This window comes from Monodelphis domestica, chromosome 1 (assembly GCF_027887165.1).
Source record: "Monodelphis domestica isolate mMonDom1 chromosome 1, mMonDom1.pri, whole genome shotgun sequence".
NCBI lineage: Eukaryota > Metazoa > Chordata > Mammalia > Didelphimorphia > Didelphidae > Monodelphis > Monodelphis domestica.
Window position 1 is genome coordinate 81,514,573 of NC_077227.1, and position 13,977 is coordinate 81,528,549.

Consider the following 13,977-nt stretch of genomic DNA (forward strand, 5'->3'; position numbering starts at 1 on the left):
GATTTCACTGAAATGGGGAACTTCCAATAAGGAAACTTCCTAAATCAATGCAAATCAATATGTGCTCTGGGGGTTTTATTGTTAGGTTAAATGACTTCCCAGGGTCATATAGCCAGTATGTGTTAGAGGCAAGATTTGAACTTGGGTCTTCCTGGACTAAGACCAGCTTTTTAACCACTATGCAACTCTGCCTCTCTTCACTGAGTTTATTAATTTTTTTAAGTAAGTTAATGGATGTTGAAAATGGTTTTAGTGTCATGTATATTGTATCCTAATACTTTTTCAAGATGAGCAGAATAAAAGGTAAACTGTGTAAAATGGCTGACCACAATGGTTTCATGATTGAAATATTTTTCATTAGAATAAAAATTATGTTCTAATCCACTTTATTTAATGTACCTACTAGGTCCTTTTAGATTCAAAAATGTCAAAAGCAGGAAAAAAAATAGGAACTATATTTGGAAAATGCTCCAAAATCTCATAGTTAATTGGGAAGAAAAGCTAAACAGCTTTACAATCATAAAAATTTATATATAACAGTCAAGAGTTTGAAAAAACCTGACACATATGCTTTCATTTTAATTACTAAAAAATTTTACTGTCTATGCAAAGACAACATCAACAGTTTTATTTGCAAATTCACTTTTTATCCTTAATGATCTTTTAACATTTTTTCAAGCATCTTGTTCAAGTTTTACTATTTCTTGTCTGTAAATATGTAGACCAAACTATCCTGATACCAAATTAGTGCTATTTAATCTATAAATCCTAAAAGAAATACAGAAGTTATTACCTGACACTTATCTGCAGAGGTACCACAATTTCATGTTAATCAATATTAAGCAGTTTAAAATATAATGCTGAAATTCAAATGACCTTTACCTTCCTGACTGTTAGGAGTAGGAGAAACAGTAAGGCTATCTGCTATAGAAAAACAGAGTCAGAAAGGGGATAAAGGTATAAAGAAAATTATGACATAAAGCCAGAGAAATTAAACTTGAGCGACAAGAATGGCATGGAATAAGCAGTAACAAACAAAATGAGGACTATTCCATAACTTCAAAATTCCTTGGAAATATAATCTCATTTCATATTTAAAACAAGCCTAGGGAGAAGGTGCTGCTATTATTCTCATTTTATAGTTGAGGAAAATGAAGCAGAAAGAGGTTAAGTGACTTGCCCAGGGTTACACAGTTAGTCTGAATTCAAATCTTTCCAACTGTAGACCTGGGGTTCTATCCATTGTGCCACCAGTTACCTCGCTTAGGAAAGGACTTATTTCCCTTTAACTTATTTTTTTGTGAGGGTGAATTAGATGTTATGGAGGAACCTAGGACAAATTAGAGCCACTGAGGAAAAGCAGCCATAAAAGACATGCTTGTGTGTTTGCCTGGATTCCATGGCAGGGTTGGATCTCAGAACAGCAGATCAAAAGTACTGTCTAGCTCAAGACATCTCCTGAAAGATTCCTTCATAATAATCCTTGAGTTGGTCATTATTTTGATGACCAAAGAAGCTTTTGTACTGTCATGACCAAATGACCCAGACTCTCTTTTCCCCTTATTCCTGTATACCCCTTTTTGTTTGTAGAAAGTGGGTTTGTAGAAATGCCTTACAAATCTCCAACACAGCTCAGCAGCAAAAACTAGAAAGAGAAATCCCATTCAAAATCACCTTAGACAAAATAAAATACCTAGGAATCTCTCTCCCAAGACAAACACAGGAACTATATGAACACAACTACAAAACACTCGCCACACAACTAAAACTAGACTTGAGCAATTGGAAAAACATTAACTGCTCATGGGTAGGACGAGCCAACATAATAAAAATGACTATCCTGCCCAAACTTATCTATCTATTTAGTGCCATACCCATGGAACTCCCAAAAAATTTCTTTACTGATTTGGAAAAAACCATAACAAAGTTCATTTGGAATAACAAAAGATCAAGGATATCCAGGGAAATAATAAAAAAAAACACTAATGAGGGGGGCCTAGCAGTCCCAGACCTCAAACTATATTACAAAGCAGCAGTCATCAAAACAATTTGGTACTGGCTAAGAGACAGAAAGGAGGATCAGTGGAATAGACTGGGGGAAAGCGACCTCAGCCAGATAGTATACGATAAACCCAAAGATCCCAGGTCTTGGGACAAAAATTCACTATTTGATAAGAACTGCTGGGAAAATTGGAAGACAGTGTGGGAGAGACTAGGAATAGATCAACACCTCACACCCTACACCAAGATAAATTCAAAATGGGTGAAAGACTTAAACATAAAGAAGGAAACCATAAGTTAATTGGGTAAACACAGAATAGTATACATGTCAGACCTTTGGGAAGGGAAAGACTTTAAAACCAAGCAAGACATAGAGAGAATCACAAAATGTAAAATAAATAATTTCGACTACATCAAATTAAAAGGCTTTTGTACAAACAAAAGCAATGTAACTAAAATCAGAAGGAAAACAACAAATTGGGAAAAAATCTTCATAAAAACCTCTGACAAAGGTTTAATTACTCAAATTTATAAAGAGCTAAATCAATTGTACAAAAAATCAAGCCATTCCCCAATTGATAAATGGGCAAGGGACATGGACAGGCAGTTCTCAGCCAAAGAAATCAAAACTATTAATAAGCACATGAAGAAGTGTTCTAAATCTCTTATAATCAGAGAGATGCAAATCAAAACAACTCTGAGGTATCACCTCACACCTAGCAGATTGGCTAACATGACAGTTATGGAAAGTAATGAATGCTGGAGGGGATGTGGCAAAATAGGGACATTAATTCATTGCTGGTGGAGTTGTGAATTGATCCAACCATTCTGGAGGGCAATTTGGAACTATGCCCAAAGGGGGACAAAAGAATATCTACCCTTTGATCCAGCCATAGCACTGCTGGGTTTGTACCCCAAAGAGATAATAAGGAAAGACTTATACAAGAATATTCATAGCTGCGCTCTTTGTGGTGGCCAAAAACTGGAAAACGAGGGGATGCCCATCAATTGGGGAATGGCTGAGCAAATTGTGGTATATGTTGGTGATGGAGTACTATTGTGCTCAAAGGAATAATAAAGTGGAGAAGTTCCATGGAGACTGGAACAACCTCCAGGAAGTGATGCAGAGAGAGAGGAGCAGAACCAGGAGAACATTGTACACAGAGACAAACACACTGTGGTATAATCGATTGTAATGGACTTCTCCATTAGTGGTGGTGTAATGTCCCTGCACAATCTGCAGGGATCAAGGAGAAAAAAAACACTATCCAAAAGCAGAGGACAAACTGAGGGAGTAGAAACACCGAGGAAAAGCAACTGCCTGACTACAATGGCTGAGGGGACATGACAGAGGAAAGACTCTGAGCGAACACTCTGATGCAAATACTAACAACATGGCAATGGGTTCAAGTCAAGAACACATATGATACCAGTGGAATCACACGTCGGCCACGGGGGGTGGGAGGGAGGAAAAGAAAATGATCTTTGTCTTTAATGAAAAATGCATGGAAATGATCAAATAAAATACTATAAAATTAAAAAAAAAAAAGAAATGCCTTACAAATGTTTTGGGTAAAGTCTATTCATAAACAATATTCTGTGGTAAAGTTCTGCCTCTTACATGATGTAATGTTTAATACTCATATGCTATAAAAATCTTGCTCTTTGTCATAATAAATGGAAGACCTAGCTACAATCTTTGTGCTGTGTGTTTTACCCCTCCGCTTTATCTCTCTCAATCATTCAGGGGCTTGCTCTTTACCTTTCTATCTATCTTTTTCATCCAAGGAGCTGGCCTCCTTGTTAAGCTGTCTCTCTGTCTCTGTCTGTCTCTCTCTCTCTCAGCTGTAACAGCGGGTTTAACCCCAGACTGGTCCTCACACCCAGTCCTTCATCACCTATCAAGATGTACTTAATATACAGACTGACACAGAGTGTTTTTGTTTCTTCATTCTGGGATTCTTCAAGGGGACTTTCATTATCTTTTCCCATATGGAAATGTAACAAATTGCAGTAGAAGTTAGTGGGGACATATGACTCAAAATGCAGATAATAGTTTATAGGCAGATGGCAGAGAAAGAATTTGTTTTTTCCTTTTTCTTCTACACTAAAAATCATTCTATTCCCCATCCAGAAATCATGGAATCTGAACATGGAGAGATTCTCACTTCTCAAAATCTCTGTTGCAGAATCTTAGAGATCATTTAGTCCAACCCATTTATGTTAGAGACAAAGAAATGCCCATAGAGATAAAGTTATTTGCCTAGGATTACACAGCTGATCAGGGGTTAAAGAAATCAGTTCCCTTGACCTACAGGCCAGAATTCTTTTTACTGTATATTTAAAAGGCTGTCTTGCTTCCAAATAGCTTCCAAGAGAGATCTGCTCTCATTTAAAACTGTCATTGTGACAGAGCAAACATTGAGTCCTTAGCTTTCCTCATAAGCTTGAACTCATTCTAAACTTGGATACTTTTGATATTATATCAATCCTTCTTTTTCTGCCTCTGATTTAGAATTTTGCACACTTATTTTTCAAAATAGAATTTGGTATGTTTCCTGTGCATCACATTCAGCTCTAAAAGTTTTCTCTGCAACAGAACTTAAAAAAAAATATTGTTGAAATTTCATTCTTGAGAGCTTCCTAAATCGCTTAGGCTAAATTTAGTTTATAGGATCCTACCTGCTATTTCCCTCAAACCTTTAAAAAATCTACCGCCAAATCTAGAGTACATGTCAGTATGTCAGGATTTCTTTGATCACAAATACCTTGGAACTCCTACTATATGACTACTCCAATAAGCAATTCCTCCTTGTTGATGAAAATCAGATCCAGAATAGAATTTCCTCTTGTTGATTCTTTAACACTTTGTTGTTTTTATTTTAATGATTTTTCTTTCTTTGATTAACAAGAATTTTTTCTATTTCAGAGTTCCTTCATTTTATTTTGTTATTTATATTAACACTTACCTTCTGTCTTAAGTATCCATTTCAAGACAGAGGAGCATTAAGGGTGAGGCAGATGGGATTAAGAGACTTGCCCAGGGTCACAAAGCTATAGTATCTCAGGCCAGATTTGAACTCTGGATTTCATCATCTCTAGGTCAGGCCTAAAATTTCTTTTGGGATATAAGTCTACTAGTGGCATATAGCTGGTCAAAGATTTTGTGTAGTTTGATAACTTTTTTGTGCATGGTTCCAAATTGCTTTTCAGAATGACTAAACTAATTCTTAATACCCCCAAGTGCAATAAAGTCGTTTCCCACATCCCACCAACATGTCATTTTCCTCATTTGTCATCTTTGCTAGACTGATATATATTATGTGAAACCTCAAAATTGCCTTATTTCTATTTCTCAACTTATCAGTGACATAGAGCATATTTTCATATGGTTGTTGAAATCTTGGATTTCTTCCCTGGAAAAATGTTTTGAGTTATTCAGATCAATCATTTGCATGTGTAGAAAGCATTGCATTTGTGTTCAGATAGCTCTTCTTTGGCAGGAAGATTCCTCAGTATTTTGTACTATCTATAAGTATTTTAAATTTAATTTCTATTTCTCTCTCCTCCTGCTGGATTTTGTTGGTATTATATATAAATGTTGATTTGTGAGGGTTTATATCATGTCTTGCAATTCTTTTGAAGTTGTTTCAATCAGCATTTTTGCCAATTCTCTAGGCTTCTATAAGTAAAACATCCTATCATCTGCAAAATGTTATTTTGCTCCTCTTTGCCTGTTATTTTTTCTTCAATTTCTTTTTCCTTGTCTTATTGATTTATCTAGTACATGACATTATTGTATGTTATTGTGATGATTAAGAGCAACATCCTTGCTTTACCTCTGACCTTAATGAAAAGGCCTCTAGCTTTTCCCCATTACAGATCATGCTGATTTTCTATAGATACTATTTATATTAAAGAATTCTCCATTTATTCCTAAGCTTTCTAATATTTTTGAACAGGAATGAGTATCCTGTTTTTTCTGCATCAATTGATATAATCATATGGCTTTTATTATTTATAGTTTTCTTAATTTATCAAATTTTTGCTTCAATATTCATCAGACATGTTGGTATATAGTCTTTTTTTCTGTTTTGACTCTCTCACCCCCTCCATCTACAATGTATTTTTATATCATCAAAATATAACAACCACTTTCAGATCTATGATCCTTGATGACAATGAGTTCTGAGGGGATATTTGTATCATTTTCCTATGTAAATGTTTTGATCCTTATGCCCCAATTATAAGTTAAAGTCATAATTCACTCCTTAAATTTTTTTTTTAAGATATCTATCATATTCAACTCACCCCCTTGCCCTCAGTCTCTGTCTACTTCTAATTGCCCTAATAATGATAAAGTTCTTGGCAGTTTATGCTTTTCTTGAGCCTTGTATTTTATATTTCTTCTTTACCCTCTAGTTTTAAGAGATTTGGGTGGTTTTATTTTGTGATTTTTTTGAAATATGATGTCTAGGCTATTTTTTGTTTATAGCTTTCAGATATTCTCATGATTTTTAAATTACCTCCCTACAATCTGTTTTTCAGGTAGGTTGATTTTGCTCTGATATCTCATTTTTTTTCCAGTCTTTTGACTTCTTTTTACTATGGAGTCACTGGCTTCTCTTTAGTTGAGTTTAATTTTTTAAAAATAGATTTTAATTGATGACCTCTGTTTATTGAATCATCATAGTTATTCTACACATTCGTCTCCCTCCCAGAGAACCATCCCATGTAACAGTGTTTTTTAGAAAGAAAAAAAAATTAGCACAACTGATTAATACACTGAAAAATTCCAAAAACCTGTGTAATGTGTAATACCTGTGGACTTCCTATCTACACAAACGGATGGGTTGAAGGCATTCTCTCATATATGTTTTCATTCAAGTTCTGACTGATTTTTATAATTTCGTTACATTCGCTTTTGACTTTTCAATATAGTTGTTCTTTCATTTACATGGTTGTGGTTATTGTGTAGATTGTTTCTCTTTGCTCTGCTTTCTTTGCTCTCTATTTGTTCATATAGATCTTGCTACTTTTTGCTATTTATCAAAATATATCATTTCTTGTAGGATAGTATTATTCCATTACATTTATGTAGAATAATTTGTTTTGATATTCCCAAATTGTTGGGCATATACTTTGTTTCCAAGTCTTTGTCATTGCAAAAAGTGCTACTATAAATATTTTGGCATATATGGGGATTTTCTTCTTACTGATGGCTTCTGTGGGGCCTTAAGTATAGTAATGGATTCTGCTTCACAGGGTATGGTGTGAAGATGGAATTAACTCTTCCCTGCCCATTTTTAGATTTAATCACCAAAAGTGAACACCCCCCACTTAATCCTTATGTGGGGGAGGTATGTCACCCATGTATGCAATAGTGGGTGATGAATCAAAACCCACTGGATGCCCTCTGGGCAATCCTAAGCAAAGCTTTAGCTGTAATTGGTACACATAAAAGTGGAGGAATGTACAGGAAGTGACACAAAAGAAATGTCTTTAAAAAGGAGTTACAACTTCCTGTGTGGACTTCGTTCTTTGGAGTTCCGAGTTCGAGGCTGATGAAGAATCTGTGGGTGAATAAAAAGGCTAACTTTCCTGGATTTTCTGAAGGAACTAGCTTCAGGAGAGGCCTCCCCTCTTGAGAGAGGCTTCATGACTGAAGTCCTTGCTTTATTCATTCCCGGGCCCTTGGCTCAAGGCTGAGGCACCTTTGGCTGAGGACTAATTAGCCCTGCCTGGGTTGAGCCAGGGGGTCAAGTAAAATACTTGGTGTTAGGTTAGATATCTTACTCTATCCTCTCTCTGATTTTCTTACTTTCACTTTCTATATTTTATAAATAAATTTCTAAAAAATCATTTGGAATTAATTAAATTCCTGGTGACCACACTGATAAATTTAGTCCAACCATTTATAATTTTACCCCTTACATTCTGGACCTTACAATGGATAATTTAGTTATTTATCTGTAAAACTAAAAATTGCTTTCCAAAATTATTAATAGGACCATTTCACAGATTCATTGTTTCTGTTATTCCACAACTTTGATTGTTGCTCTTTTTTGTTGTCTTTGCCAATTTACAGGATATAAGGTAAAATCTCAGGGTTATTTAGATTTACATTTTTTTTTCATTTTAGTAATTCAGAGGATACATTCATGTAGTTGTGATCACTTTCAGTTCTTCTTTTAAGAACTGTTCATGTCTTTCCTCAATTCTAATTTTTAGAGAGTTATTTTCTTGGGTAACATATATTCCTTGTTTCCAAGTTGTTAATTTTCTTTTCATCTTTCTTCTATAGGTCTCCTTTCTTTTCCTATTATTTTTCCTTCTACCACTCTCATTTAATTTTATTTTTAATTATTTTTTCACCTGGGCTGGGGGATAGCACTAAGTCTTTGCTCTGTTCCTGGGATCCTTCTCCTACTTTTTTTGTCTATGGAATTCCAACTCATTTTTTTCACTTTAATATCAATCCCTTTCAGAAACCATTCTTGATCCTCCAAGGATATTCATGCCTTTCTCTCTTAAGCTGCATATAGTACTTTGTTTTTTAACTCGAACATACTTATGTCATATTATATTTTAGAGCTAGTTCTTATTTGAAACCTGGATGATAGGGGCAAAAGAGAAGAAGCTGTGTTTGTAAAAGGAGGGGGTTTGGGGATGGATTGAATTCGGCCAGTGTCAGTAGGTTGACTGGGTTGTAAGGCTAACAGACAATCTGTCCAGTACAGTGTCTAGTCTGGGATTACACACAGACTACTCAGTAAAATGGGAAAGTAGGTTTAATTAAATAGAATAGGTTAGAAAGGAATGGGATAACTCTAAAGCTAATTTTCTAACTAATACCCCAATGATCTTTGTCTCTTCACAGAGATTCTTCAGAGTGGCTGTTCAACACTAATTCTCTCCTCACTTCCTAAAAATCCCCAATCCCTGTTCTTGATAAGCTACAACTAACCCCCCACCCTCTTAAGATGGTATTAAGGTACCAGACTATGTAAGGCTGATAGTGTCAAGGGAAGGTTCCGGATTCAAAAAGGACCTAGACCTGGTCTCAAAATCACTGCAAACAGTTGGTCAGGATCCCCAGGTTATGCTCCGATGAAATACAACACACAAGACAGCAAGCAGGACAGGAAAAAGGATAGGATCATCCACTAAGGAAAAGTAGGCCCAGCCTCCAGATACCTCCAGATAGATACACAGCTAGCCCCGCAGTTCAGACTAACCCTTCCTTCAACGTTCCAGAATCTTTTCTGCTGGTCTCATGCCACTCCCCTTTGTAAACTTTTCTCACACTTTCCTACTTAACTTTTCCTTATAAGAGGAGGAAAACAAACAGGAAGTTCCCTGGGCCCATTTAAGAGCATCAGAATGTAGCCTTAGGGTTGGGTTGATCCAATGGAAGTTTAGAAATTGGCCTGGTTTGAGCAGTCCTTGAAGAAAAGTGGAAGAAAAACTAAGAAGAGACCCTAAGAGGAATAATTGAGAAGGTTAGGGTGGGAAATTTCACTGGATTTATGGGAGAAGATACTTGTTGTCATGGTAAATAAGTATTTTGGTACACTGGCTAAAGGGCTGGGTTTGGTGTCTGGAGCCAAGTTCAAATCTGGCCTCAGATACCAGCTGTGTGATTCTGGGCAGGTCAGTTAACCTCTGCCTCAGTTTCCTCTGCCAGAGGAGAGAATAAAGAGGGATTTCTTACCACACATTAACCCCTTACATAGTGAGTACTATGGTGTCTTTATGACTATACTCTTTGATCCATATTAAGTGACTATAGTCTAGAAGCTCTTAAAAGGAGACTTGCCTACAATTAACTTATGTGGCAGATTTATTTATGAAAAAAAAAAAAAAGAATGAAAACAATGCAAATATCTCTCTAGACCCTTCATAGTATTCTTACCATCAGAAAGAGATTCATAGTCATAATCATATTCATCTTCCTCATCTTCTTCTTCCTCATTAGCTGGGGTAGGATTGGCATTACTGCCATTGCTGGTCTGTGTCTGCATGGATGCCAACTGATGAGCCTGTTAGGATGAAAATAATTTAAAAACATAAACATTAAACTATTTAATTTTGATTTCCAACTTTTAAAGATAACTTTGAATGCCAACAATCTCCATGAAAAAATACTGATTTTAAACTATTTACGGGAAAAAATTCAGATTGTCTGAAAACAGTATGAACACTAGAATAAACTTCAGTACTCTTATTGAAATCTTGCAACTCTAAAAACAACTAATAAAAGAAAACTTTTTATCTGTCCTCCATAGCATATAATCCCAATACTAAGAGTTTTAATAGAATTGTATACACATGTGAATATGAATACGAATGGATCTTTGCCAGATCAGTGGATCATAGGAAGTGATTGAATGGCGAGATTAGAAGTAGAGTAATGTGTGGATAACTTGAGTACAAGCAATAAATTTGATATGGCTTAATTTTGTGACAGCAATGGACTTCCCTATGTGTTTCTACTAATACTAGGCTGACTCAGGATATTTCACTTTGGCCAGATAAAACCCAGGTGTGATGGTTTCCTTGTCTTGGTTAGTTCTCTATCAGGTGATACTGGATTTTGTGCCATATACATTTTATGACAATTACTTTCTTTCCTTTTTAAAAGTTTGATATTTTATTTTCCCCTCAATATATGTAAAGATAATTTTAAAACATTTGTAATTTTTAATTTTGAGTCCTGAATTTTCTCCCCCCTTCCTTCCCCTTTCCCCTCCCTTTGCTGAGATGGGAAGCAAATTGATATAGATTTTACATGTAAAAACATTGACTCATATTATTCCTTTGGTGGAAGAAAATCAAAGAAACCAAATCAAATCAAGAAAATCAAAGAAAACAAAAAAAAGGAGAAAGTGAAATATAGTAAGTTTTGGTCTGGATTCAGACTCTATCAGTTCCTTTCCTGGAGGCAGATGGCATTATTCATTGTGAATTCCTTGGGATTGTCTTGAATCATTATATTGCTGAGAATAGCTAAGTCATTCACAGTTATTTATTGTATATTATTGCTGTCACTGTGTACAATGTTCTCCTGGTTCTGCTTACTTCACTCTTCATCAGTTTGTGAAGTCTTTTCAGGTTTCTTTTTCTAGATCTTCTTGCTCATCATTTCTTACAGCACAATAATGTTCCATTACAATCATATGCTGTAACTTACTCAGGCATTCCCCAGTTAATGGGTAGCCTCTTACTTTCCAATTCTTGGTCTTTACAAAAAAAGTGACTTTAAATATTTTATACATACATACATACTTATGTATGTATATAAATACATACACATATATATTCCCCCCCACCCCCAATCTCATTGGGATACAGATCTAGTAATAGTATTGCTGGGTCAAAGGATATGTACTGTTTTATAGCCTTTTATACATTCATCCAAATTGCTCTTCAGAATGGTTGAATCAGGTGACCACTCCCTCAATATTGCATTGGTGTCTCAATTTATCCACATCCCTTTCAAGTTTTGTCATTTTCCTTTTTTGTCATAATAGTCACACTGAAAGGTATGGGATGGTACCTCAGAGTTGTTTTAATTTGCATTTCTCTAATTAATAGTGATTTAGAGCATTTTCTTGGATGACTACAGAGAGTCTTAATTATTTTGTCTGAGAATTGCCTATTCCTATTTTTTCATTTATCAATTGGGAAATGACTTTTGATTCACTTTGGTATCTGTTTGAGAAATTAGGCTTTTATTAGAAAAACTCGTCAAAATTTTTTCTGACACTTTTGATTACTGTGCATTACCCTCCATCCTATTTCCCCCGTTATCTTATTCTCTCTCATTTCATTCTGTCCAAACTCAAAAGTATTTTGCTTCTGACCACTACATTCCCCAATTTGCCTTCTCTTCTATTAGCTGCCCCTCCTCTTAATGCCTTCCACTCCCACTTTTTAGTAGAGTAAGAGATATTTCTATAACCAATTGAGTATGTATGTTCTTCCTTCTTTTAGCCAACTGCAATGAGAGTAAGGTTCAAGCAGTCCTTTTTTCAGCTCCCTCATCTTCCTCTCTACTATAAAAGCTATTTTGCACTTCTTTTATTTTTTTACCCCATTCTGTTTCTCCTTTCCCCCCTCTCCCAAATGCCTTCCACTTTCTCATTCCTTAATTTTATTTTTTAAAATATTCCATCATATTCAATTTACAGTCTTGCCCTGTCTAGATATGCTCTAACTGCTCTAATAATGATAGTTCTTGGGAATTATAAACATCATCTTCTCATGTTTAACCTTATTGAATGGATCTCTAATGATTCCTCTTTCCTGTTTATCTTTTTATGTTTGTCCTGAGTCCTATATTTGAAAGTCAAATTTCCTATTGAGCTTGGGTCTTTTTATCAGGAGTGCTTGATAGTCGTCTCTTTCTTTGAATATCCATTTCCCCCTTCCCTGTATTTGCTAAGTTTTGCTGAGGAGTGATTCTTGGTTGTAGGTCTAGTTCCTTTGACCTCTAGAATACCATATTCTAGGCCCCTCAGTCCTTTGATGTAGAAGTTGCTAAATCTTAAGTAATTCTGACTGTGGCTCCATGATATACGAATTGTTTATTTTTAGTTGCTGCAATATTTTCTCCTTAACCTTGGAGTTCTAGAATTTACCTGTAATATTCTAGGGAGTTTCCATTATATGGTCTGTTTCATGATTGATGGATTCTTCCAATTTTAACCTTACCTTCTGATTCTAGAATATCAGGGCAGTTTCCCTTGATAATTTCTTGGAAGATGATGTATGTCTAGCTCTTTTTTGATCATGGTTTTCAGGTAGTCTAATAATTCTTAGATTATCTCTCCTGAATATTTTTTTCCAGGGAAGTTGTTTTTCCAGTGAGATATTTCACATTTTCTTCTATTTTTTCATTCTTTTTACTTTGATGGTTTACATTCATTTATTTTTTCATTCTTTTTACTTTTATGATTTCTAGACATCTCATGGAATCATTAAAATTGCCCAATTTTAATTTTCAAGGAATTGCTTTCTTCAGTGAGTTTTTGTACCTCCTTTACCACTTGGTCAATTTTACTTTTTAAGTTCTTTTTGTCAGTGAATTTTTGTATGTCTTTTTAATGGAAAGAGTTCTCTTCAGTGGTTTTTTGCATATGTTGTCCCATTTGGCCAATTCTGCTTTCTAAGAAGTACTTCCCTTCTTTGGAATTTTGTGCCTCTTTGACAAATTAGCTATTCTGTTTTTTAAGATATTCTTTCTTCAGCATTTTTTTTGCTTCCTTTATCAAGCTGTCGACTGTTTTTTCCCATGACTTTCCCAAATCATTCTCATTTTTTCCCCCAATTTTTATTCTTTCTCATTTGATTTGTAAAATCCATTTTGACCTTCTCCATTAATTGTTTTGGGGCTAGAGGCCAATTCAAATTTTTCTTGGAGGCTTTAGATGTAGCAGTATTGACTTTGTTGCCTTCTGAGTTTGTTTTGGTTTTTCCTGTCATCAAAACAACTTTATGTACAGTTTCTTTTTTTGTGTGTTTGTTTGCTCATCTTCCAGCTTTTTTCTTCTCTTTTAATTTAAATGTTGGGCTCTGTTCCTATGGTGAAGGAGGCACTATTCTAAGTTTTCAGATTCTTTGTGTAGCTGCATTTGGAGCTAGCTCCGAGGATCTACAAATTTCAGTTCTTTCAAGGTGGTATGATCTGAGGAGAGGAGTGTGTTTATTACTCTTTTTGCCTGTGTTCTGGTCTATGAGTGACTACAAGCACTCTTTACCACCCTGGAATACTAACCAAAGTCCCTTACTCCCTGTAGCTACAAGCACTGGTGAAGGCTAATACTCCTTCTTGCCCTGGAACAGCTAAACAGTGTGACCTGGACCTGAGTTTGGACAATGCAACAGTCCTTCACCCAGAATCAGAAAAAGGGATTCTGTAATTGCCTTCTGTCCAGTTGTCCAATCCCCATACCATCTGTGGCAGAGAGCTCT

At 35.4% G+C, this 13,977-nt stretch overlaps 1 protein-coding gene across 3 annotated transcripts in view; it reads right to left on the reverse strand.

Annotated features, from left to right (window-relative positions):
* Positions 1–13,977, reverse strand: part of PLCE1 (phospholipase C epsilon 1) — a 336,545-nt gene that overhangs the window by 45,639 nt on the left and 276,929 nt on the right. For all 3 annotated transcript variants that reach the window (XM_056802299.1, XM_056802305.1, XM_016433427.2), the window contains exon 20: positions 9,917–10,043. In XM_056802299.1, the coding sequence (XP_056658277.1) occupies positions 9,917–10,043 (127 nt within the window). The remainder of the gene's footprint in view (positions 1–9,916; positions 10,044–13,977) is intronic.